Source organism: Chaetodon trifascialis, chromosome 10 (genome assembly GCF_039877785.1).
Source record: "Chaetodon trifascialis isolate fChaTrf1 chromosome 10, fChaTrf1.hap1, whole genome shotgun sequence".
Classification (NCBI taxonomy): Eukaryota; Metazoa; Chordata; class Actinopteri; order Chaetodontiformes; family Chaetodontidae; genus Chaetodon; species Chaetodon trifascialis.
In genome coordinates, this window is record NC_092065.1 from 15,376,877 (window position 1) to 15,403,964 (window position 27,088).

The window sequence follows — 27,088 nt, forward strand, 5'->3', positions numbered from 1 at the left end:
CTTTTGTTTTGCAAAGGGATACCAGAAAACTTATACACCTATCAAAATAAAATACATCGCCTGATTAAAAGCATGCTCTTGTTTTGTAAAGATGGACCGGAAGTCTGCAGTTATTGCCGGCGGAACAAGCCTGAACAAGCTTAAAGCTAACGACATTATACGAGTCTCTGTGCTCGAACAGCTTTGAAGTTAGAACTAAATTGTTTGTTTAAAAGTGCTGACATTTGCCTTATTGGTAAGGAGTTGGTCTTTCAAACAGGTTGATTCTCCTGGTCAGGTCGGTAAGACATCTTTCTTTGAACAATGTTTCTCTTTGGGTTTCACAAGTTAGCTATAGCTAGCCAAACACAGTAGCTTCCGGTCTGCACTAAGTGGAAGTTACAGCAAAAATGATTCCTCAACGAGATACACATTGATGAAAGCCTGGACGCTAGTGGTGGGAGATTTGATGCATGAGCAAAGCCAGATGTTGTTTCCAGTCATTACATCCGTATGAGAAAGCTGTGCTGTGTTTTGGTCTTCAGATCACTGTGTGTGTGTCACCTTGGCTCTGGTCCTCAGTCTCTCTGGGTGTGGATGATAACTGGCTCTGTGCCAGTCCTCTGTAGATGAAGATGTCCCTGGCCCAGCGAGTGCTCCTCTCCTGGATCTTCGCCCTGATCTTCCTTATTATGCTGGTCCTGAAGTTGGACTCCAAGATCAACTGGAATTGGTTTCTCATCTTCCTCCCCGTATGGACCTTTGACACCATCCTCATCCTCATGTTGATAGTCAAGATGGTGGGGCGCTGCAAGCCGGACTTTGACCCCAGGGATGGTGAGCAGAGCCTGAAGAGAAGGATGTGGTACCTGACAGCCCTGCTGCTGAAGCTGGCCTTCTGTCTGACCCTGTGCTTGCACCTGGAGAAGCTCATCAAAGTGTGGGTCAGTGTGGTGTGTGTCCCTCTGTGGGTGCTGCTGGGTGGCGCGCTGGTAGAGCTGGGACACAGTGTTTTCCACTACCGGAGGGACTGAACGAGAGGGCTACACAATAGATGGTTTTGAACTATAATATTGGGACAAAAAACACCTCTCGCTTGAGATGCACCAGTGTGGTCATCTGGGTTGGTTTCAAGGCTGATTCTGACCTTAGGAAGTGGATCGGGTATTGGTCAGACATGACTGACCCTCTTTGAATGCAGTTTTCTTGTCAAAGTCATTATAAAAGCCAATGCTTCTGCTATAAGTTACATTTACATCAGAGCAAGTTACACAGGAAACACAGGAAAAGAGCACTAGTATCAGATGAGCAATCGATATCCGGAAAGAAACAGCTTTCTTTTCTCTCGCCTCAATAAGACCTAATTGTGTGTCATTCTGTGATTCTACTGGATCTTAAACACTAAGATTTTACCTACATCAGCCCGCAGTTTGGCATCTTTCGAATAAATCCGGCTTCTCGCATCATTTAGGCGTTCACATTACTGCCTTCTGGCTCGTCTTTAGTCTGCAGGGCAGGATGAAAGAAAATATATTTCCAACCATTTTGATTGATTTCATTTTGATTTGATTAATTGGCTCAGACATTTTTTAAGCCAAAGTGTGAAACATTTGCTGGGTCAAGCTTCTTAAATGTAAGGATTTAATGCGTTTCTTCATTATTTGGACAGAAGAAGCAATTTGAAGACATTGTTTTGGGTCTGGGAAATTCTGACTTTTTTTTTTTTTTTTGACATTTTATAGGCTAAACGGTTAATCATGAAAATAATCGGCAGATTTTTATTTTATTTTAGACTGACCTATGCTGCCAGGTGGGACCAGGTTTAAGAAATGAAGGTACATGGCATGCCATTGTGATCCAAAATCAGTCATTTTCTACACTACATGTTGGTCTACAATTCACCTTTTCCCTTTTCAGGAAGAGAGCACACGTGTCCTCACAAATAGAGTAATTTACTTATGCAAGATCCTTGTGATGCTGAAAGTAGCCCTGCATTGACAGTATGACATTATCCAGCTGGTGCTTGCATGCGCTGTGCCACTGAGCCAAATACCTGTTTGTGAAATCACTGTTGAAACATTTATCACTATTTGAGCATCTCTGTAAACTGGTTACAATCCTCACAGCTTCCGTATGTGATGGTACACACATGATGTATTTTTATAAATACTTGGCAATACTCATCTCAGAGTATCTCTCTGACACAATTTGAATGTAAATCCTTAACTTCCTCCAAGGATATGGATTTGAAAGATGTGTTTTCCTGTAAAATTTGCAGTTTAAATCAGTTGGATGAACTTTTAACTGTGATCTTCTAAACAGACTCACCTGGTCATCTTAGCATTGATAAACTCTGCTTTAATCACTGTATTCTGTCAATCCATCAGCTTCAACTGCACTTCATCCTTGTCATCACATTAATGTGACACTTGTCCAAAGTGTGCATGCTCACTCACTGGGACGCTTGAATAGAGCAGAGGCATCATTAATGTCATTAGTAACACATGGGCTTTTCCCACTCTGACCAGTCAAAGTAACATGCTGCCATAAACATGTTAAAGTAAGTATGTCAGCATTGTATATTAAAATAATCAAATTAGAAATACAGCTCAGACTGAAGGGTTTTAGAGATATCCTGACACAACTGAAGTGATGGAGAAACAGACATCTTGAACTATTGTGGCACCAAATTTCACAGCAATCAGTCCAGTAGTTTCCAGTGTTGGACCAACATTGTCATCTCCAGACTCAAGCCGCTTAAGTAGCTGTAAAGAAATATTTTGAAGCCTTAATGATATGAAATGCAGGAGACACATCAACAGTAAGTCAATGTTTTTGAACCATTTATTGAGAGGTTCTGATCAGAGTATAAATCACACTACCAAGTCTTATCTTAGGAAATAAAATGTATTTACAACAAAATTTTCACATACATTGGTTTCAAATAAAAACAGACAGTAAATGATATAAATAAGTTCTATGGAAAATAAAACTTGTCTTACAAAAAATATATGCAATTTCTGTATACATTTTCTCACATTGGTGCTAATAACATCTATACTGTACAGTTTTGGTACATACAGTATCATTTACAGCCCTGTGTGAGTCAAACAACGTCCAGTCTGAAAACAACTACTTGCTCCAATTTTGGAGTGTTACAAGCAACAGACCCCAGCGACTAAAGCAACATGGCAAAGAGGATTTCAGCAGGAGCTCGGTGACATCCTGAAACATCCCAAACAGTGAATGTAGGAAATTCCTATAGCAGGGAGTAAGGATGGTTGTTTTCAGAGTGGCTAGTCCAGTACCTAAAATAGGTGCTTTAAGAGCGAAGCTAAGTAGTGCACAGGCACTGACACATGGGTCACATAACATTTTATATAGAGCCTACATACATTCGCTAACAAACGTGAAGTGAGCTACTTAGCTTACATTCTTAGGCACTGCTAAAATACTTGGAGAGTGCATCCTCTTTTCACGGCATCACCGGAGTGATGTGGCCGTGGCAGCACAGTAATGGAACGCACCCGCTCGCCTCTTCACAAACTGGAAAAGACCAGGTGATGTCTGAAGGAAGGATGCATTTTCAAATACTTTAACAAAGCCTTGGCGTAAGTTGTACAGTAAAAAAAGAAGACTAGACATCTAGACATTCATATTAAGAAGTCTTTCTGTGATTGGGGTGTGTGTGTTTTAAGGGGCTGTTTTAATGAGTGCTGCTGTGGCCGAGTGTCCTGTAGGGGCGTGGCGGGTTTCCCCTGCGCCGTGTCCTTTACTTTTGGTCCTTTAGAGGGCACAACTGTCCGACTGTCCGATCCAGGCTTAGAGGAAGAGCCTCGAGAGTCACTGTGATGGTGGGTCTTAGGCCGACTGTCTGTGAAGGAAAGGGCCAGAGTTTGGTGAGCCTCCATCGGCTTAAAGAGGTCAAAGGTGATGAGCGTCCGTGGTGGTTTGTGTTCTGGTGGCGCAGGAGCAGAGGCAGACTTCTTCCTCTCCTCTTTACTGTTGATGTCTTTGTCCTTCTTTCCCTCTTTCTTTACCAGAATGTTTGCAGGTTTGGGAGCGCCCGTCTTTCCATCGTCTCTCCCCGGCTTTGCCTGCACCCCCTGCGTACTCGCCTCCTTGCCCTCCCTGTGTCCACTTTTCTCCTTCTTGCCGTGTGAGGACTTGTGTTTATGCGAGCAGGCATCTCGAGCCTCCTCTTTGTCTGGCCGTAAGTGAGTCGCTCCCTGCGTGCCTCCCCTGTCTTTATCGTGCTCCTTCTCTCTCTTGACGTGGGTCTTTGAGTCCCACTCCTTGGCCCACTTCTCGTCTCTCGGTGCAGGCAGGGATGTTTGAGAGGCTTTACTGCCCTCTCTTGTCCTCTCCTCGTCCTCTTTTTTCCGTATCTGTGGCAGCGGCTGCATCGACGCACTCCCGTCTCTTCCTCCCTCAGCCTTAACTTTGTCCTGCTCTCTCGCCCTGTCCTTCTCTCGATCCCGGTCTTTCCCCCTGTCCTTTTTCTCCTTTTCCTTCTCTTTACTCCTGTCCTTGTCCTTCTTCTCCTTCTCTTTAACCCTCTCTTTTTCGTCTTTCTCTCTTTTTCCTTTGTCTTTCTCCTTTTTGACTTGGGGTGTGTTGTAAGTGCTCGTTATACTATCTTTAGTTTTCTCTTTTAGACCTTGACCTGGTGCCGCTGTCTTTTGCTGCCTCTCTTCCTCCACATCATTCTCCTTCCTGATTTGCTGTAGTGACTTTAAGGACGCACTGTCAACTCCACCCTCCTCGTGGGCCCTCTGCACTGTCCGGCATGCGTCTGCATCTTCATCTCCCTTGCCTTCCTCTTTCTCACCTTCCTCAGCTGTAGGCTCCATTAGTGTGTGAGCGGGTACACCTTCATCTCTCTCCTTTTTGATGAAAGGTAGAGACGGCGTCGTTGACAACTCCTTCATCTCGGCTTTGTTTTCTTGCTCTTCCTCCTTGAAAATCTGTGTCGGAGTTTGCGAGGGTGGCCCCCCCCTTCCCTCAGTCTCCTCATCCTCAAGCTTCATCACTGTTTGTACAGCAGGGTCACACTCTTTCCCCTCAACCTCCTCGTCTTCCTCCTCCTCTTTGATATGAAGGGTTACTTCTCTCGCAGCACACTTCTCCTCTTCCTTCACCTCTTCCTCTTCTTCCTCCTCCTCGTCTTTCTCTTCCTGTTGGTGATACTGTTTGAGTCGGATATGCCAGGCCAGACTGCAGACAGCCGACACGGTTTTGAACTGGTGGACAACTCCTCTGGGAATGAAGTAGATGTCATCGTGGTAGAGCTGAATTCGGGCGTATCGGATCCCCTCCCTCCTTAGCTGGTTCAGCTTGGCATCATCGATCCACTGCACACACTGTAGAGGCAGAGAGAGGAACACATGAGATTCAGTCGTCCCTCAAAAAAACAAGCTTTGCATGGTAGAAAGAACTGATTCTGTTCATATATTGCACAGATTAACAGTATTAGAAGTGGGGAGTTCCTCTACTCTAAATGTGGCATGTTAGAGATTTGTTTTTGCACTTACAGCTTTTCTGGACACTTGGGGATAATGCAACAAGCTGTAGACTCATTATTACCTTATAAATTTGTTATGGGGAAAATGTTAAATTACATTTTCCTATTTACTCATCTAGCAGACATGGAGTAACATTATCATTAAACTGAAGTCGAATATTCGCTCTCTTAGCTCAGTTTCTGCTGTGTCTCTGTAGCGACTGAATGCTACGCTGCGTTCACCAGCTAGTTCAGTTTTTTGCTGAAAACAGCTGCCTGATGCTAGAAGGCTGGTTTGACAAGATAAATGAGAGCGAACCAAGCTTGGGCCATAAAAGCAAAACGAGCTGAAACACATGATTACTCTCAGCAGAGCTGAAGGGAACTACAGAGACGGGTGAAAGCTATCTGTGGATTCATCACTCCAAGCATCCTCTTTTACATTAAAAAGAAAAATATTTATGAGGGCAGTTTTAAATCTCACCAGCAGAAAAAAAAAGATCTATTGATCTATCGCTGCTGTGTGCTACAAGGCACTGTTAATAAATGTGACCCACCTGAGACAGCGGGGGTTCATGGAGGTCCAGCTGCAGCCTCATGACCACGTCTGGGAAATCTCCAGCGTGGAAACACACAACATCTTTGGTGATCCGGGCAGGAGCACAAGTGCTGGAAGGCAATAGGCAAGGTCCTGTTTACTGATCTGATTTCAAATCTGAATACAAATAAACAGCAACACCAACTGTGTTTCTTACACATCACAGCTGTACAATGAAAGACTTCAGAAGCAACACAACACACTTTAAGACTGAGAGGCTCTCCATAACTCATTATTTCACAATATCCTTATATCTGCAAAGAAGTATCCTGTTACCTGTGGCTGCGTTTTTTTTTGTTTTTTTTTTTTACATTGACCATCTACATTGTATCGCTCGTTAAACCGTCTTTCATGGCAGACCAGAGGTTATCTGGCGAGACAGCTGTCAGGTTGTATTCTATGCAAAAGTGTATAAGTGTGTGTGTACCCCATTTGATAAAAGATGTCAGTGTGTACTCACTCCTCTCCACAGCGCACAGCCTTCAGCACACCTACAGCAGCAGTAGTTTGTCTCTCAAAGCCCTGACCGATGTGGTCGGCGTGGGCTCTCGTCCGGTCCTCAAACAGCATCTCCCTGGGCTCGCTGGCTCTGGGCAGATACTGCAGGTTCTTTATCTCATTGGTGGACCTGAAATACATGTATTCACAACAGTCAGGACACGTTCATGGCATGGTACCTGTACCTTATTAAAAGATAAGATGAAAGTATTTCATCAGTGTTGCGACATCTACTTTTTTTTTTTTTTTTAAGCGGGCTGGTGAGACAATAACACCTGTGCACTGGCATTTAAAGACTTGACATGTCAACCCACCTTTTCCTTTTGAAGGGTGATTTTGGCATGTCTGCCATCGGGATCATCTGCTCTCCAGGTCTGACCCACATGATGGGGCCATCGTCACTCTCAGTGGGGCTCTGCAGCCGCAGACTGGAGAACGTTCCCCAGGGCAGAGTCCGCTGCATAAACACAGGGTGAGAAACTCTGTGTTACGTAATGACTCGTGGCCATACACAGGGAGAAGTGAGACAGGCTTTCACTGGCTGTAGGGGTGTTTACATACACAGACATGATAAACACACCAACCTCCAGAAAGGGAGATTCCTCTAACATGCTGATGAACTCGGGGAAGTAGTCTCCAACCTCTTCATCCACAGCCCCGACCAGACTGACCTGCCGCATGGCCCCGGCACGGTAAGTTCCCTGGGAATATGTCCGCTTCACCTGCGAGAGGAACCCCAGAGGCCACAGATCAGACCCTCAACCAGTAGTTACCAAAATGTCCTAATTAGACTAAATCTGACATATAATTTACTGCCAATTGAGACCTTTTCAAAAACACTAGATGCATCTTTTTTAAGGGTGTCTTTTATACATCTTAAAACTGAGGCTAGCACTGACAGTGTGTTCTTAACCTAAACGGTGTGACCTTTCAGTGCATGTTCCTTTAATAACACTCATTAAAAGTACCATCAGCATCTGCTTGGTAGCCAACAGAACCTTACATACAACGATTTAAGTCTTTGGTGGAGCTACAATACTCTTCACAGCCATCAAGAGAGGCAAATGTCAACACTGGACAAATTACAGGCAAGCCACTGTTACTCAGAGGAATTAAAAACTGTTTTACAGAGAAATTAGAGCAAAACCAAGAGACATTTTTAAGCACTGTGGATTACACTATCAAATGTAGAAAATGGGAAAACAAAATCAGACCTCGGGTTTGCACGAGTCCCTAATCAGACCTTAAAGCTCAGCTGAGCAAATGTCAGCATTAAAGCGTCCACTTCAACAGCGTGAATGAGATTTCACAAAGCAGAGACGACGCCTCAGAACAGCTCATAAACTTTTATTATGTGTCTGAATCTTGAGGATTCAGCTGGGAACATTTTAAAATTTTAGTTTGTGGCATTAACATACGACATCATAATACTGTAAGATGTACCAAATGTATTGTGTGTATGTGATGGGTGGAGCTAAAAGTACAAATGATATGTATGTGCTGGCCTTATCTAAACTGTATGTGCACATAGAGCTCAGGTAATCTCACTGGACTCCCAGAACAGAGTTTACACGCATCAGATCAGGGGTTTTACCTTCTGAGAGGGACCACCAAAGGGCACATGGGGCTTTTTCTTCTTCATTAGCTTTTTAAACAAAATGTAATTTGGCTTGTTACAAGCTGGAGATGTGACAGGGCTTCTGGCTTCTTACTGTCACTGCTTTTACTACATTACTTCACATACTGTTCTGATTCATTGCTGTGCTTTTCTGTATACTTTATTAACTGCTGTCTATGAGCCAAACTGCCCCCAAGGAGACATTAAAGCTTCCCTCTACATGCACAGCAAAACAGTAAAATTTCCCTCATGTTGAGTAAAGGAAGGTGCAAAGTACAAATGATGGTGCAAACCATGAATGCATGCCCAGGGTAACGGTTACTATGTCGTGTTACTATGAACAAAACTGTACAGACAAGCACGTCAGTGTTACTATGTTACAAATGTCACCAATTACAGGCAACAAAATATAGAGTATGATAAGGATGAGGGATGTATCACCCTGTAAGTAGGAGATGTGATAACGAGCGGACAGGAGTAAAACGTTGTCTTTTTATGATGACAGATATCGACACCAGATGCCAACTAAACTGATATAAGTGTTTATTTAACTACTGCCAACGTGTTGAAATGGGGGGAAGGACAGCTGTTCATTAAAAACGTCCAAAGAGCCTTTTACCTTTTCTAAGCTTTGTTTCTGGTCATTTTTTATAAACCCTCTCTCATAACCCCTGGATTTATTTACCACTTCAATATTAATAGTTTAAAAAGGAAACCAAAAAAGCTGCAGCACCACAAGACGCCTGGAAGCTCGAAAACGGTGATTCTTTCTGAACTCTCCGCGGCTCTGAGACACACAGGCCGAAGGGACACAGTTATTGTTATTGTGTTATTAGAAAAAGAAAGATTATTTTGATAGATAATGTGATTGTAAAACGAGCTGCGATTTTAGTGGGAAAGGTAATTTTTACACTCCATTTTCACTGACAAAATCAAAAAATAATGATGTGGCTGATTTGCTGGGGTCTGTATGAAATAAACATGTTCTCTTTCATCTGGAGAATATGAGTATGATAATGTTTCATTTATAATGGCATGTTGTGATGCATTTTACCTTTATTGGTTTAAAAAACTGAAGCTCCTGTGATTTGGATATTGGACTATGTAATAAAACTCTGTCAGTCTAACAGCAAACGCAGTCATGATCAATCAGTCAGAACTCCAGGGGCGCTGAACACTGCTGACATACCATCAAAGGATGTTAAACCCAAACCCGCTATATTAAGAAAATATGCTGACAGTTGTACCGAGTTTGGTTTATTGGGAACAGCAACAGGATGAAACGCACCATCTGCCCTATGTTGGTAGCGGAGGAAGTCATGATGCCAGACGAGCTGAAGCAATATCTGATTACAAAGCACTCGGAGTATCAGTGCGATCATAGGAGGGAGGGAGGGAGAGACCCCTTGGAAACATTTTCTTCCCAGTGAGGGGTCCCTCAGCCTGCATAGTTTTAGGTTCTACTAACCTAAATTGATTTTTAAAAACACCTTTTTTTACAATTCTCATTTCTGAATCGAGACTTAAGTTATGGAAGACTTAAATATATATCTAGTCACCATTAACACATGATTCTTGGTATTTCTTCATACATTTTTGCCTCAAAAGAGCTGACGTCAATTTATTTTTTTGGGGGGGACTGTTTTAAGAGTCACACGGAAACTCGAATTTCTGCCTCGGTTGTTTGCCTCCAACATCCAGTTAAAGTGCAGTTTACATCCATTTCTCTCCAGACTCACATAATATATGTAATGAAGACTTTTTGAAGGAATTTAATGAAAGGTATAAATGTCTTTTTGAGCCAAATGGAGGTTCTCAGCATATTGACATGTTTGATTTCAGTGAATAATGTCCAGTGAGAAACATGTTGTCTTCACTTAGAGACTATTTTTCAGAGGGGTCCAGAGGACTGATGGAGAGCTTCATCACATGCAGCAACAACAATCACCTGAAGCTCAAGAGATAGTGTTTTATTTTTTTGTCACCATTGATTCACAAAGATATGCTTTGGTTTTTGCTCCTTGTACTGCTGCCACAGCTGCAACTGGACGTCCCTGCAGATTCCCAAATGACTTAAACCTGAATGCTGATAAACTCCTGGTTTCCAGCAAATTGCCTAATGTTATACTGGGAAATATGTACAACTACAGAGTGTTAAAAATATTGATAATTAGGTGGACTAAATGATGTCCAACAACAAAATCTCTGATGGGGCATCTGTATTCTGATATCAGTGTAGTATTTTGCATCAATAGCCGTTTTGGGCTGAAGTTTGTCTTCAGGGCTTTCTGGCAAAAAGCCGTTGTTCGTGTCCCATGTGAAGCCAAAAGTCAACACTGACTTATCATTTTCGCCCAAACCGTCATCCTTTACTAACACTAACCAAGTAGTTTTGGTACCTAAACCCAACCAAATAGTTTTGTTGTCAAAACTTTTCTGAACTGTTACTGAAAATGCAAATGGGTTTACGAAATCTAAAAATAAAAAGTTACTGTTGACTTTTGGTTTCACACAGGACTAAAACTCCCCCCAACCTCCTCGGTGAAAGTCCCGTGTTTAACCCATTCATCCACACAACCTATGTAGCTCAGGTTGTTTATGTCTCTTTACACTGTGTCACCTGACCTCCTGAAAGCTTTCTGGCAGAGAGCCTTGAACTTAACCTTCTCCGGTAACAGCCAATAAGGGCTAAGAAGGAAGACTATCGATTTGCATGTACATCGGTGTGAGACCAAATATAGAAATTATAGGAGGATAACGTTCACTTGGACGTCACGGTACGTTCTGCAAAACTACGCCCTTCCTGGTGAAACACCAAAGTCCCACAGTCAAGCAGATAATGGCCAAGGGCCAACAAGATGACGATGAAACAATGCCTTAAAATAAAATAATCAGGAAACACGATGAACCTGTCTGGTCACCTCAGAAAGAAACAAGACCTTGACCTTCGTGCTAGCGTTAACATGTCAGACGCCGCCTGCGCACCGACTTGTTCTTTAGCAAAAATTGAACCACAACTCTGAAAGAGCGACGAGTGTCGCAGTTACCATTTCGTATTTTATTTACAATGACATGAGATCTTACAGTGTTGTTGACAATGATAGTTTTCATGAGCTACTGCTTATTCCAGAGCCAAAAAAACGCAATTCCATCGAGCAGCACTTTAGCAAAACTTTGCAAACTAAACCTGTACAACCTTCAAATAGCCTGACTCTGATTCATTCTTTCTTAATGTCTCCAGGTCTGTCTGTTTCTCTTTGGTTGCTGTTCGTCTGCCTCTTCAATGGCTTTACTGATGGCTAAGTTGCCTCTGCAGTGGATCTGTGTTTTACTTGCTGTGTAACTGTTGATATGAAGGTCATGTTAAATGTGGTATACTCGTGTGCCTTGTTTGCCTGGACGTTGAAGACATCGTGTTATTGTTGTGTACAGAGATTCAGAGGCTGCCGAGTTTGTGATATGTGAAACGTCTCCAATTTGCCATTTGTTAGAAGTCTAGTCACCTATTTTATTGTGTGTGATTTGTGATGTTTGTACACCGTAGACTGGGTCTGATACTTGGTTATTAGAGTTTTGTAATATTTTAAATTTTTAAGAAATGCTGTCGAATTAGCTTTGATGAGTAACTAATGTACAAGTGTAGGTCATTTTTGCACCATTTTGAGTTGATAGAAATGTAACTGATTGTGTTAAATGGACGTGATATGATTTCATATCAATCGCAGACCCCTGAATTACATCAAATCAAAATCTGATCGTGGAAGGCATCATGATATCAGCAAATATCACATTGTTTTCCAAAGATTCGACATAATATCATCTTGTGATGAAACTTGTGATTTACACCCCGTCTCAGAGAGCGCAGTCGGCACTGGTGTTCACAAATATTATTAATGACCAATATTGTATTTATATCTTGTCAAATTAACTCGTATCACAGGATTTTAGAGAAGGAAAGAACACTGCACTCCGAAGAAGTCAAAGGTAATTATTCCAGGCTTATTCAGAAGGATAGGAAAGGGATCAGAAACTTCTAAACAATAAAAACTAAACAAGAACAATCAAGTTACAGTGAGTGAAGATTATCACTCACAGCTGGTGGAGAAGTAAAGCGATAATAACAACATGAACCATCCTTGAATGAAGAGAAGTGGAGTTGTGTTCATTTCATAAATTCAGCACCCATGAAGCTGATTTTACTCTCCAGCAAAACAAAATTATCAACACAAGAAGGCGAGTACAACAGTCATCCTGAATGCAGACCTTGCTGCTGTCACCTTTACAAAGCCCACAATACCTACTTTGAACTCACAGACAAACTTTCCTCAGCAGCGTCTTCAGATGAAAGCACAGACGAGCTTTTCAAGACGCCGTTATGTTAGGTGACAAACAACGTGACACACGCCATTAGAGCTCGCTGCTCCACAAGACAATCTGGACACTGAAACACTTTGAAGACAGGAGTAAAGACGGCTCGAGGCGGTGTGAAAAGCTCTACCCATCAACCGTCTGGACAAAGACTGACACACAGATAACTTCAAAACACACACACAAATTGGTGCTGTTGTCTGTGCTGCTCACACCTCCAGACTACAAACTGACACTTCACAGTATCAAAGTGGACAGTTCAACATCCTCCTTTGCTCAAAGCCTACTTACTGTGTTTGCCTCCACAGAGGAGAAAAATAATACAAAAAACAACCATCTTACCTGAGAGTGGAAGTTGACCATGGTTGTCGTCTCTATGTCTTTCTTCCCGAGCACCTCCATCTTCACTGGTGCGTTGGGGAACTTGTAGGAGAAGTAGTCCAGGAAGTCTGGGAGGTAGGACGCCGCTCCATGGATGATTCCCATCACAAAACACGCAGCCTGGGCCTCGTCCTCGCTGAACGACAGGGTCACAAACTCCTGGGCGAAGCGCTGCATCTCGGCTGGGGACAGACAGGAGAGCTGCTCGCTGTAGGCGTGCGCCACAGATGCCCCTCCGTTGGCCTGCTGCTCAATGTGGATCAGATGGCCGAACTCCAGGCCGGGCAGGCCCGGCGCTGGGGCGCAGTGGAGTGGGGAGCTGTAGCCCAGCCTGTCCCTCACCATGGTAGAGATGGAGGCGGAGGTAGCGGCAGTAACAGAAGGATCCTGGTGGTGCGGTGGTGCTGCTGCAGTGGTGTGGAGTAGACTGCTGCTGTTAATGCTGTTGTTCCCATTAATTCGACTGAGGAACTCGGGCAGAGCCAGAGACACTCCAGAACACACCGTCTGGCATGAGCGGTGATACATTTTGGGTCTGCTGTGCCTCTCCTTCACCCGCTCGCCATCTTTGTGCTTCTTTTTCTTCTTCTTCTTGAGTTTCTTCAGCAGGAGGTCTTCCTCTGAACCAGCTTTGGGTTTCTCCGTAGGCTCTGTGGTGGAGGAGAAGACATTTTTATAGCGTTAGTTACTGACGTTGTGCATCATTTGAGGCCTATAATTTGTCGCTGAAGCGAGGACTTCAGTACTAAGTAACACTTACATTTGACCTTTGACAACTTTTCTGTAAAAGTAAGGATGTATTCAACCAGGTTGTGTTTTAATGTAACTGTATATCCATGTATGGATAGAATTTGTAATTTGCATGAACTTTAAATTTATGGCATTTTTCCCCTCTTAAAAATGTATAGTTCATTCAAACATCTGACAAACTGTTAGAAAGCAAACATTTAATCATACTGGACTCATCGGTTCTGCTTTAACTTGTTCTCCTGTCAAATTAGTTAGAAGCAAAGTTGCCTCAGTCAAACCTCTAACTCTGCGTCCAGGCAAACCACATTTAAGACAATAATGTAATTCAAAGTTTTCCCAAAATGACACAAATATGTAAATATAAAACACTTTTCATCCCACATGATCAACGCTGGACTTCATCACTACCTTTCTGTGGAGAAATCACCTCCCCGTTTTCTCTTGCAATGTCATGTACAGGTGGCAATTTGTGATTTTTCCACTCTTTATTCTTCTCCTTCTTCTTCTCCCTGTCTTTCTCCTTCACACGGTGGTCTGAGGAGAGCAGGAGATGAGAATGAGGAGAAATGCTGTTACATCAATGCACGAGCAGCAGAACTGACGAGCAAACATTTCCACGTGTATATATCACCATCTGGGCCTAATAAATACTTGGGCCTATGGTGGAGAAAAATTATGTAATAATTTAATAAATCATTTTATGACAGTATAGATTCTCCTACAGTTTGTTACGTGACCATGAAGTGGTTTTAACGGAGTGCTGGAGGTGAGGGAGCAGGCTGTGGTTGTCCTACCTCTCTGTAGCATTTTCATGTCGCCGTTCTCGGTCTTTGTATGGCAGCTAGCTGGGCTCACTCTCTCCACACCAACGGCTGAGCTCCGCTGCGCTTCACTGCCTTTCTCCTTCTCCTTGTGCCGCTTCTCTTTTGCCTTTTTCACTTTGGGCGGCGAAGCGAGGAAGTTGCTGATTTTGAAGATTTTCCGAGCGGGAGTAGCTGGCACCGCGGCGGCGGTGGAGTGGCTCGCCTTGGCCGGGCCGAAACTCCATTTCGCTGGGCTCCCACAACTCTGCTTCCCGTTGTGTTTTTCCCCTGCGCACACCTCTCCGTTCAGTTTCCTGTGCTTCAGGCCCTTCTCCTCCACCCGGACCTTCTTTGGGGGTGGTGGGTAAATGTCGCTGGAAGACTGCGGTCGGCTCTCCGGTGGCCGTTTGGCTATCAAGGGTTTAGGGGAATTTGTTTTGCTGTTTGCTGCGAAATGCATGGAGTCCACGGCCTCGGCCATCTTGGAAGTTTCTATTTTTTACGGTCAGACGTAACTGGTGCGTGAGAGCCAGGCCGGAGGCGGGGCTTACTGAGTTACGTAAGACGCACGGAGGAGGGAGAGCAGCAGACAGGATTGTTTACAGCCTGCAGGACAAGAAACAGCGCTGCGCTGTGAGCCGTGCAGCCGCACTGACTGCAGCATTTGCACGGATATAAAGGAGGCTCGAGGACAGTTATGAAGTCTTTGTCAGGTTTGCTCTGTTGGGCTGGAAAATCAGTTGATCAAATAATATATGACCACTACTTACTAGGTCTACTTATTCATATTGGACATTTAGTTTCATCTAAGATAAGATAACGTAAGGTAAGATAAGACTTTATTGATCCAACGCCGGGGAAATTCAGGGAGACAGAGAAAAAGAACAAAGTAGACAATAAAAAGGGATACAAAATAAAATCAACTTCATATATAGTTATACAAAAAGAGCATAAAAATAATATTGCCAACGGAGAATTTTTAAAATGCACGTGGTGAGATATGGATGATAAAATGCAGTGTTTTGTACTATTGCGCAGTAGAAAAATATAAAACACAGTAGAAAAAATATATAAGCATAGTAAAAATGTAATATTGCACAATATGTTTGCACGGATGTAACATTAGCAAATGTTAAACATAATTTTATTTTTTCAATTCTAGGGAATCACTGAAATACATTTACCAAATATAACAAAATGACAAATTTACCAGAGAGAGCATTATAATGTGTACAACATATGACAAGAAGAAGAAACTTCATGAGTCAGTTGTGAGATATTAATATTGTTATAGTTTGTTCATTTAACAACAAAAGCGCCACCAAAGTTTTTGTTGGCACAACTTATTCTATGACGATTGAAAAACGGAAAATAAAAATACATTGTGTGAATATGCTCATAATTTTATGATACGCTTTTTGAAAATGCCTGGAAGGTCCTCATGCATATTATGTTGATTAAAAACACTTTTAAACTACTTTTGCTATTCATAAGATGCACAGTGTTTGTGAGGAAATACTGTAAAGTTTCCATATGCGATAACAAAGTATACATATTGTAAACACATTAAAGTCATCATAGATGCTTATTCATTGCAAATATACAGAATCGATCTGCACTCTGAGATATTTCTTTAAAATGTCACTAGGTGGCAGTATAATGATGATAATACACTAAGGAGCTTTTTGTTTTCTCATCAAATTCGCTGAGCCCCACAGCTGTGTCATCCTGACAAAAACAAAACAAACAAACATACACAATTACAAATGTCGGGAGGAGTCAGTTGAAAATGTGCCCATTTCTGTTGCACAACAAGCCTTGGTTCATCACTACTTTTACTGCATCCAACATTCAAGTACTGTTATTGATTTAATTCCAACATTATGTGATTAAAAGGTCAATACAATGCTGAAACACTTTATTTCATAACATGCAAATATTGGATGAAAGTTATCTTTTTGTCATGATAGAAAACAGAAACAAATCCTGCAATGATGTGGAAAGTCAGGTTTCTCTCAGCCGTTCGGTCAGACGGTCCTCTCTCTCACATCCATTTATATGCTCATCTGTATCTGCACTCACTAAAGTAGCGTCTTAATCTGCCAGGGAGATTGGAAAGGTAGTGTACACACTGTTCATCAGCGCTGACACTGGCTTACTCTGAAAAGAGATTTGTTTATTTCTCTTGACCCACACTGTTCATTGGCCGAAAGTTACACTCAGCACTGACACTTAAACAGTTGTCATAGAGAAGAAGACAAAGTCTGCAGGACAATAAAGTAAAGGTTATTTTTGGTTCCCATAACACGAGGCAGCGCAAAGAGAATAATCCTTTGTAGCACCGTCAGCTGTGGTGGAAAGTTTGCACTCAAGCATTTGAGGTACTTCTATTGCACTCACATATTTCCATTTTATGCCACTTTATACTCCACTGCATTTACTTAACAACTATAGTTACTTTGCAGATTAAGATTTTACATTGAAAACACAATGATCTTATAAAATACGATACACAGTTCAAAATTAAAGAAATGGTACATACAATCATTCAAATCATTTCCATGTCAAACATGCAACTTACACATTAATGCATGAGTAATAATACTAATTCAATATGATATTTAAAGTCAACAACACCTTTCTGTGCATTTGAATGTCATGCATGCACAGGGTTGCTATCAACCACAGCAGGGAGTGTCCTTATAGAAAGTTTAAACATACCTCAAAATTGTCGAATCGTTTGTCCTGTCGTGGAACGCCAGCGTCTCGAGAATGTCCACTTTCACCACAGAGTCTACTCCCGCTGGGCAGAAGGTGACAGCAGCAGATAACCTGTTCCCACATTACGCCGGCTTTCCATATCCTTCATCAGGACAAAGGATTCTTAAATATAAATTTCAAACAATGTCTTAATGAAGTCCAGGCCTTTGGATTAGAAACAAATTGACCTGAGGTTATCTGGTGTTGGCTCGCTGTAGGAAATCCAGCCCAGATGTGAGGGACACTTGATTGTTTCATTTTCAAGAATCAGTATCAGTCAATTGACAGATGAGAAACCTTCTCACACATGGCAAAGGAATGTATCGGTTGCTGAAGAATTAAGGACTTGGCAATGGACAATTCATGTGAATATGAATGTGCATGCGTGTGTCTGTGAAAGGGAGAGGGAGGGGGAGAGACAGCGTAAAAAGAGACAGGGAATGATTCTTTTCATTTTAAACTGATACACACTGATTCGCAGGATTAAGGCAGGTGCTGTATCATATATCTGTTTTGCTAAATGAATATGTATTTGTTCTCGGCATTCAAACAATGAGTCAGTAGAATAATATTGTCCAGGTAGGTTTATACCTTCAGGCAGACAGGCTGAGTGTGGTAATACAAGAGGCTGGCGCTGCGTTATGACAGTCGTTGGGTTCACTCCAGTTCAGTTGGAAATGGGACACTTATGCACATAACAGACATGACCGACGACACTGGCTCCTCTGCCCAAAGTGGAGGAAGATGAAGTGGTCTGCCAGGAAGCCCCGGCAGCGAGGCTGGACTGATGGTCAGATGTTTGTTCTAGTGTGAGTGGAAAAAAACCACAGTGTTTACACAATCCAGGACAGAGAGTGGGCCAAGCCAGCTCACTGGGGGAATTCAAAACACTATCCCAAGAGGGCACCCTGAGGAGAAAAAAAAGCTGCTGTCCATAAATGGGTAGAGGCAGGAGTGAGGGTATTATTGGGAATAATAGAGTTTCTGGCTGTGCTCTGCTGCTGTCGAGAACGGAACGGCTTCATCTCGACGGGCTAAATGAATTGACCCTGTTAACCTTAATCAACAGCATTAATCGTTATCGTTCCTCATGCAGCCAGTGCATCAGGTTAGTTTGTTGTGGCAAAGCAGCCACTGTCTGAGATTTATGCTTGGCTGTGCTCTATAAGATGTGGCTCTGTGATAATAAATCGATACGGCCTAGACAGAAGTCTCTCGAGAGTGTAAACATTTCTCTCACACTGTTTCCCAGTCTAAGTGTTGAAGTACTGAAGTGACTGTGAAAGGTGAAAGGATACTTATTCCTAGCTTTTACCCTGCCAACAGTTGTCAAATGTCAAATGAGCTCATAGCTGCATTAGCAGAGAAGGAGGAGGAAGGGTCCAGCTTGCAGTGTATAGTCATACAGGGTACGTTTGGATAGATAGGTACCACCAACTGAATATACAAGGATTACAAGGCCTCAGTGTTGTATTGTTGCAATAAATTACCGCCTCATTTCCAAAGTCAAATACTCAGCTGATTGAATCCTTTTCATTTTCTCAAAATTTAACATCAAGTGCAGAATTTGAAATGTCATGCTCTTACAAGGTGCTGTTTTCCCAGACAGAAAAATTAGTTTGCAGGCCAGTCCTGTTCAATACTGAGCCGTTTTCTTCCTGCTTAACTCATTTTTCATCTCTAACCTGATGCTTCCCACACTACTCTGACTAAACAAATGTCTTCCTTTGTCATTATTAAAGGACAGCTGAAAAATCTCTCCAGCTCCGTGCAGTCAGACTAAAGCTGGCCAGTGCAAGAGACACAGAGAGCAAAAAAGCACAAGGGTCACGTTTCATCGCAATCTCAAAACAAAACAACTTAAGTGGCCTAACAAGGATTAAAAATGGACAAAAATCTGAAACATCAAACGCTGGCATTGCATGCTATCACTCATATCTCATATCCTGTGGTGGGACTGACATTAACACCCCCGGCCTGAGAAACTAAAGCCTCATTATCTAAACTCCCTGCCAAGCAGATGCCTCATTTAGCTCATGTGACTGTGTTTTCTCTCTTTCTTTTTTTCTGACTATATGTAGACACAATGAATTAGCACAAAACCAAAATCTTACATGGACGGACAGTCTGCACACGGCGAGCTTAGCTTCCCCGCCCAGAGGTTGCCTCACCAATTCTCGGCACTTGTTGAGGATTAGTGCTGTCCGAATAACGTCAATAGCATGAGAAATTCATCTCCCATGGCATTGCATTTGAATGAAGCGGCCTGCTCGGATAAATCTGACATTCCTGAGTTTCATCACTGAGAAGCAGAACTAAGCCACACAGCTTACACTAAAATGAAATATGTTCTTACATATCTGAGAAACAAACTCTTGGCTCTGGCCCGGAAGCCAGTATTTTGCTTCAAATGCATAATTTGACCTGTCGCATCTGTCACTCACATGTTTATGGACCCACCGACAGGAAGCTCGGGAAGCCCCTGCCAAAGCAACTGTGACACACATGCATATTCAAGGCCATAATACTACAGCATCAAGTGAGAATGCATTACAAGTGGTCTTCATTAAGTGATGTGATTCAATAAGGATACACTGGAATGTAATAATAGGATTACTTTCGGACACATGCTTTCTAAAGCTTTCACAGTTTGTGCTTTATCATGACAGATTTAGAACTGTTATGGCTAATTCTGCTTATGTTATAAAGTAGAAATATTTGACAATTTCCTCACGCTTCATGCTTATCATCCATTATCTCACAGAGACCATCTACTGAGCAGTACATCCACACAATCCTCCTCTCGCTCTCTCTGTTATTTTTTTTTCACCTGTTTCCCTCTCAAGGCTTCTCGCTCCTCATTTCTCTCACAAACTCACTTTCCACTGAACGGCTCCATCAGTTCCCCCTCCCTCCTCTTCTCCCTCCCACCTTACCTCCTCCTCTCACTGTCACTGCGCCTCTCAAACTGAGGTGGGTCATTTTTACACTCTCTCCCGCCTCTCCTTGTACTCTTCACTCTCAGGACGTGATGAGGTTAACAGCACTGTGCGTATGTGGGACCTTGCTGGCCTTCTCGAGCCTCTCTTGGACCACAGTGGACTCTGATGAAGGAGACCTCCTTGGGGATAATGGATTTGGGCCTTGTGCTGCAACTCTGAGACCTGAGGGGCTGTGCAGACAGGGGCAGGATGAGAGCACGTGTCCCTACCTATTCAGCCTGCCGCCGCTGACTGTCCATTTGCCAAAGCAGCTTGGAGAGCTGGAAAAGATCATGAAGGATCTGCAGAAGCTGAAGGACAATGTGGATCAACTGAGGAAGATATGTGCAGACTGTAAAGTAAGCCAAACCGAGAAAGCGTGTGGAAGGCAAAGAGAAAGAGAGCATGAAAAGCTGAATGAGGGTACAGATAGACGTAAGGATGAGAGGTTCTGCTTGAATGAGAGAAATCCAGACAGACTAAAAGATTTCAGCCAGGAGCATCGGACAGACAGGGTTAAAGCAGAAAAGATGATGGAAGGAGATGGTGACACTGACTCTGAAAAAAGAACAACTTTGGAAGAGAAAGAGAGAAACGAATGGGAAGCAGAAAGAGAGAGCGATAAAAGGGTCGTAAAAGAAAATGAGAACGAAGAAACCCTAAAAGAAGTGGCAGAAAAAGATGGAAAAACTCAGCTGGAGGGGGCAAAAGGGAAGGACAAATTGGGGCAGGCAAAGGTGCCAGCTGCTGGTGGATATGAGAGGATAGTGGATATGGACAGAAAAAAGGTTGTTGAAAAAAATAACAGGGAGAGAGAGGCAGAAAAAAATAAAGGAAAAGATGGAAAGGGGATTTCAAAGGGAGATCGAGAGGATATGTTGCAGAATGGAAAAGAAAAGAAGCTTACAAGTAATATAAAAAATAAGGCAAAAACAGAAGAAAGCGACCATCGCGTGTGGCGAGATGAAACAAAGGAAACAGACAGAAAGACACAAACTGAAGAAGACAGGGGTAGTGATGGAATAAAGATGTCCGAGGACCATGAGGAGCATACAAATAAGGAGCGAGAGCAGCAAGGGGAGGAGAGGAAAAAGGAAATGGAAAAGGGTATAAAAGTGGAGCGAAATAATGAGAGACCAAAACAGACTGAAAGCATTGGGCGAGCAGAAAAAGAGAAGACTATAAAAGAGGGGGAGGTGGAGGAGGAGAAAGACAGGGAGACAGGGAAGGAGATCAAAACAGAAGGAGAAAAAAGGGTCCAGAGTGTTCAGAGAGACAGTGATGGAGAATTAGCATCCAGCAAAGCAACTGAGAGGACAGACTTTGTTTCAATCAGCCCGACTCCTCATTCCACCATCAGTGTTGCTCTGAGGCATGACTCCACGGACTCAGACGAAGCTGTTACCTTTACATCAGCTCTTCCACCTCCTCCTTCGTCCAGCTCGACTTCATATTTGATCACAGGTGTCAATCAAGGGATGACGACAACTGCTCACGGACTACAAGCCCAAAGCACAGGCCTTGAATCAGCTGGCCCTCATCCAGAGGCAGGCTTTAGGACCACAAGTAGGCCAACAACAGCAGCCACAATAAACACACTGGGTGGCCCCCGACAGAAGATAACCAGCACCACCACTAGGTCCACCTCTCCAACCAGTGCAGGATCTGGGGCAGGCCTCCAGGGGAGTGTTAGCTCAACTATGGCAACTACGACCACCACCACTCCTCATCAGAATTTAAACACAACTACATTTGCAGGACTCACTGACCGCAACCCTTGGACCGCTAAAAGGAACATCAGCTCAAACGCTAATGGTCTACCAGGCCGAGGACCAAAGCTCGGTGAAAAGCATAAACCTGCAATTAAGCCTGAAGCAGACCGAAAGCTTAAAAATCCAAAGAATGACCGTAAACCTGATCGAGCTCCTTTGCCTGACAAAAAATCAAAACATGATCAAAAGCAGAAGCCTTCTCACCAAAAACCTACAACCGACCAGAAATTTAAACCGGGCAAAGACACTAAACCAGTCCAAATTCCAAAACAAGACCAAAGACGTCTACCTGATAATTTACCAACTGATCCAAATCAGAAAAACATTCAAATACCGAAACATGAGCAAGAACATACAACTGACAGAAACCAGTTACCTATTCAAAAGCCAAAATCTCATCAAAAGTCTACGGTTCCTGTCCAGAGACCGACATCTCATCAAAGACCTCAAACTGTAAACACAACTGGTTCTAACAGAGACCCTCTTACTGACCAGGAGCCTGAAACTGTTGAAGACCCAATTATTAATCAACACTCCAAACCTGAGAAAAAGATGGTTCATCCTCTTAAAACCGACAAGCCTGACCAAAAGCCAAAGCCTCCAAAAAAGCCAAAAAGTGAAGAAAAAACAAAACCTGATCAAAGTTCTACAATTAACCTATATGTCACACCTGTTCAAGACCCTGAACCCGAAAGAAGTGAAACAACTAGCCTCAACCCAAAACCAAACCAAAAGCCTGCAACAGAATTAATGGAAAATACTGATGAAACTCCTTCGTTCGAGCCTAAATCTGTCCAAGACTCATCACCTGGACAAAACCTCATCCCTGATCGTGCCCTGATCAAACCCCCTGATCAAAAGCCTAAACCCAGCCAGACAGTCCCTCAACTAAACCAAAAGCCGAAACCTGACCAAACACCTAAACTTAACCAAAAACACCCACATCTCGGAACTGGCCAAAAGACTAAACCAAAGGCGAAGTCTAAACCTGACCAAACACCACAAACCAATCAAGGGCTTAAAACACCACGCAATGACCAAATGTCTAATCTAAACCCCAAATCTGTGCCTGAAGAAATCCCTGAAGCAGAATCCAACAAAACATCCACATCGATGCCTCTCCCCAGACACAGGCCACCAACCAGACATACAGTCAAGCCAGGAGCAACATCTGTTCAAAGGCCAAAACCATCAGTGCAACTAAAGCCAAGTCCAAAGACCAAAACAGATTTACATCCTCCTCAAGTCAGCAAGACTGCTTCAGACAGCATCCAAAACTCTCAGACTGACATGCCACCTGCATCTGGCCCTGTAAAACAGACTGCTGACGTGACTCATTCCCAAGGGGACACAGAGTTCAGCCCCAGCAAGATGAAAACTATCACTCTGGGGCCAAAGACCTCCAACGACCTGGAAACTGGACCCTTCTCTCGCCCTCACTCCCCCCCTGAAGGCTTCACAGTGAGCCCAGACAGCAGGATTATGTCTGATCTGAGGCCACAAACAGCCGGTCAACCACCATCGATCCCAATGACAACAAGACCAAACAAAATCATGCGTGGAGTCCTCACAGGCGTCATCCCAAGTACCAGTCCAGGATCCACAAACCCAAAACAAGTTTCTAATGCTAACTCCAGGTTACAAGAAAATGTACTTCACAATGTGGAGGAAACAACTCCCAGACTAACACCAGATCGAGATGAAATGATGATTCCAGTCCCTTCCCCCAGTGCCCAAACTACCTCCACAACCAGCCCTGACCTCAGGTCAACAGCCCCTGCCACCTCAGGCCGTGAACCCCTGTCTACTGAAGCCTCCACTCCCAGTGCACGTGAGCTGCGAGTGAAAATCAAGCAGGTGGCTGCTTTCTTCAATCACAGCCGGAGTCCAAATGGAAGACCAACGGACAGGCGTCCAGCAGAGCGCCCAGAGGACAACCAGGGAGGCAGCAAACTGCCAACGATGATACCATCTAAAGGCAAGAGATGTCATTATTATCACGATGCTTGATCAAGTTTTGTCTTTGTATGCAGTCTCTACCACCGATTTACACATAAAATAGGTAACTTTTTACAGGCATTACAACAGTGTAATGGTGTAAAGAAATGTTGTAACATTCAGTGGGCAAAGACAAAAATACAAATTGAGCTCAAAACGGAAAGAGAGAAGGCATATGAAATGACCAAGCTCCAAAAAAATCTATTGTCTTCTGTTGACATTACGTCACAATAATTAGGCGGAGAGAAAATTGTTGAAGAACTGTTGTGCATTAGTGTTTGAGTGCTCATAATTGTATTAGTCATTCAAAAAAGCAAATTGGTATGACCCAAGTTGAAAGGATTTTAAATAAAGGGACCACAGGGTAAGCACTAATGATCATCATAGAAAAACATGACAGCATAATCATGTGGTCTGAGCAGGAATTTGCATATGTGTGCAAAATATGTGTGTGTGTGAGTGTTGTGATAGAGGATAAAACCACAACTATGTGTAGACTAACAGCTTTAAAACATCCTTCAGTGGAACGTGGCTTATAGTATGTGAATAATTTGGCAGCAGGTCAGCCTAATGGATTCTTCAGTTTAGCACTTGTGTTCAGATACTGCAGATGAGGCTAACATCCACCAGCCTACTCAACACACAGCAACAGGTGAGGAACAAGAGGACTTTACCATTTGTTCATGGGTTCAGACTGTGTATTTGTATTGTATTAAGCAAAAGGAAAAGCAGGAGTCTCAAATTTTTAAGTCTGGGCTTCCTTTCATCTCTCAGATCCAGCTTTGCCTTAAATGTTAAGGAAAGCTGCAGTTGTGTGTCTCTACTCTGGAGGTCCACCCTGAAAGGCTTCAAAGGCACTAAATCTTTTATGGTGGAAAAGTAGTTTTGCACTGTTGCACTTGTGACCTCATTTCACGGCTGCATCCCAGCTGCAAGATGAACATTTCACCTGCAAGATATGAGCAAAAGCTGGACTTTAGTTAGATCGCTCATAAATGAAGAATAGCACATATTGAGGATTTTGAGGGAAAAGGCGATCATAATTATTCCTAATTTAAATTTTCCTTATGTGTAGAGACCACAGCGAGGAGAGACTGCTCTGACTACCTGCTCAGAGGGGAGACAAGGAGCGGGGTGTACCTGGTGACCCCTGACCTCCGCTTCAGAAGCTTCCCGGTCTTCTGTGACATGGAGCTGGATGGAGGAGGATGGACGCTCCTGCAGCGCCGACACGACGGCAGCGTGAGCTTCAACCGCACCTGGGCCGAGTACCGATCAGGCTTCGGGCAGCTGGACGGAGGGGAGTTCTGGCTGGGCAACAATATGATCCACCTGCTGACCCGTGACAGGGACATGGTGTTGCGGGTGGAGCTGGAGGACTTTGACGGGGTGATGGAGTATGCAGAGTACGAGCAGTTCAGGGTGGCAAGTGAACGGATGCGCTACAGGCTGACCGTAGGCGGGTACTCAGGTACTGCAGGTGATGCTCTGCGCTTCAGCAAAAGTTATGATCACAACAACAGGGCGTTCACCACCCCGGACAGAGACCACGACCGCTACCCATCCGGGAACTGCGGGGCCTACTACAGCTCCGGCTGGTGGTTTGATGCCTGCATGGCTGCAAACCTCAACGGGAGATACTACGTGGGGAAGTACAAGGGGGTCCGGGATGGGATTTTCTGGGGGACGTGGCATAATATATCCACAGAGTATTACCCCACCAATGACAGACAGTCCTTCAAAACGGTCAGGATGCTGATCAGACCAAAGGGCTTTACACCATGAGCTGTGACTCTCTGCAAGGGCATGTTGGAAAAGGAAGGGTCAAACTACTAACTGCAAACACAAGCTCCTAAAATGCTCTCCACAGTTAAATAAAACCCAGTATACTATCCACACAGTTATTATACACTATTAACGCAATGCTGCCGCCTTGTGGTGTTTGATTCTGCAACAATGACTTGTTTACAGGATACTATGTCAACAGCTGAGGATGTACATAGTTACAAAGATTACTGTAGTCCCAATTACATAGTATCTTTTTTATAACCTTAATATGCCATTAGGTTTTTTTGAGAGTGTAATTTGCTTAATGACGAGAGAGAGGATCCTCTTGGGAAGAATTATTTTTCAGTTAAGTCTGAATCTGACGAGTATGTAGCGAGAGAGACTGATTGCTTCACTATTATTATTATTATTATTATTATTATTATTATTATTATTATTATTATTATTATTATTATTATTATGACAGTACTGGAAAGCCAGTTGATGGTTGGTTGAAGATGTTTGGAATGTTTTATAATTGGGAATGTTTTGTTAACAAAATAAAGTGATGAATATCAAGGTTTAAGCATTTGTTTATTCTTCTCTCTGTTGAAATTTTCTGCAAACTTAAGTGCAAAATGAACAATAAATTCAATGGCAAATATGATGACATCAACATTGTCAACAAGGGAGCGTCCTTGGATTCCTCTGAGACATGCGACTTATCGGATTTACATGATAAGACTTAATGTTTAACTCTGATGCAGTAGACGTTAGACATTTAGACGCCGGCAGACGGTTCAAGGCTCACCTTCCCGACAGCCTTTGCGGCAAGGGCGACGTCTCCTGCAATTTGCTCACGTAGGCCAACTGATTGGACAAGACCAAAACAGGGGCGGTACTAAGTTTACACAAACTCGTACATCCGGTTTGTGAAGTGTATTAGAGTGAGGTGGACCAAGACCGGAAGTGAAATATTTGGCCTTCGACATAAAAGACAATTATTATTATTATTATTATTATTATCCATCCATCCATTATCTATACCGCCTATCCCTTTCGGGGTTGCGGGGGGCTGGAGCCTATCCCAGCTACAATGGGCGAGAGGCGGGGTACACCCTGAACCGGTCGCCAGCCGATCACAGGGCCACATGCAAGGACAAACAACCATTCACACTCACACTCACACCTACGGACAATTTAGAGTCATCAATTAACCTAATGAGCATGTTTTTGGTCTGTGGGAGGAAGCCGGAGTACCCGGAGAGAACCCACGCATGCACGGGAAGAACATGCAAACTTCACACAGAAA

The 27,088-nt window shown here is 43.3% G+C and overlaps 3 protein-coding genes across 3 annotated transcripts; 2 read left to right on the plus strand and 1 right to left on the minus strand.

Annotated features, from left to right (window-relative positions):
• The first annotated feature begins 108 nt into the window (after positions 1–108).
• Positions 109–2,989, plus strand: tmem60 (transmembrane protein 60). Its single transcript, XM_070972325.1, has 2 exons — positions 109–277; positions 525–2,989. Exon 2 carries the CDS (start codon positions 609–611, stop codon positions 1,011–1,013), a length of 405 nt encoding a protein of 134 aa, XP_070828426.1. The 5' UTR covers positions 109–277; positions 525–608; the 3' UTR covers positions 1,014–2,989.
• Positions 2,809–14,993, minus strand: LOC139337636 (lysine-specific demethylase RSBN1L-like). The gene is made up of 8 exons (XM_070972324.1): positions 14,490–14,993; positions 14,104–14,229; positions 12,907–13,595; positions 7,163–7,300; positions 6,893–7,035; positions 6,541–6,708; positions 6,040–6,151; positions 2,809–5,342 (listed from the first exon to the last, which is right to left on the minus strand). The coding sequence occupies exons 1-8, from the start codon at positions 14,977–14,979 to the stop codon at positions 3,633–3,635; spliced, it is 3,576 nt and encodes a 1,191-aa protein (XP_070828425.1). The 5' UTR covers positions 14,980–14,993; the 3' UTR covers positions 2,809–3,632.
• Positions 14,994–21,267: 6,274 nt separating this feature from the next.
• On the plus strand, positions 21,268–25,907 carry LOC139337380 (fibroleukin-like). The gene is made up of 2 exons (XM_070971925.1): positions 21,268–21,346; positions 25,085–25,907. Exons 1-2 carry the CDS (start codon positions 21,268–21,270, stop codon positions 25,792–25,794), a joined length of 789 nt encoding a protein of 262 aa, XP_070828026.1. The 3' UTR covers positions 25,795–25,907.
• The last annotated feature ends 1,181 nt before the right edge of the window (positions 25,908–27,088 follow it).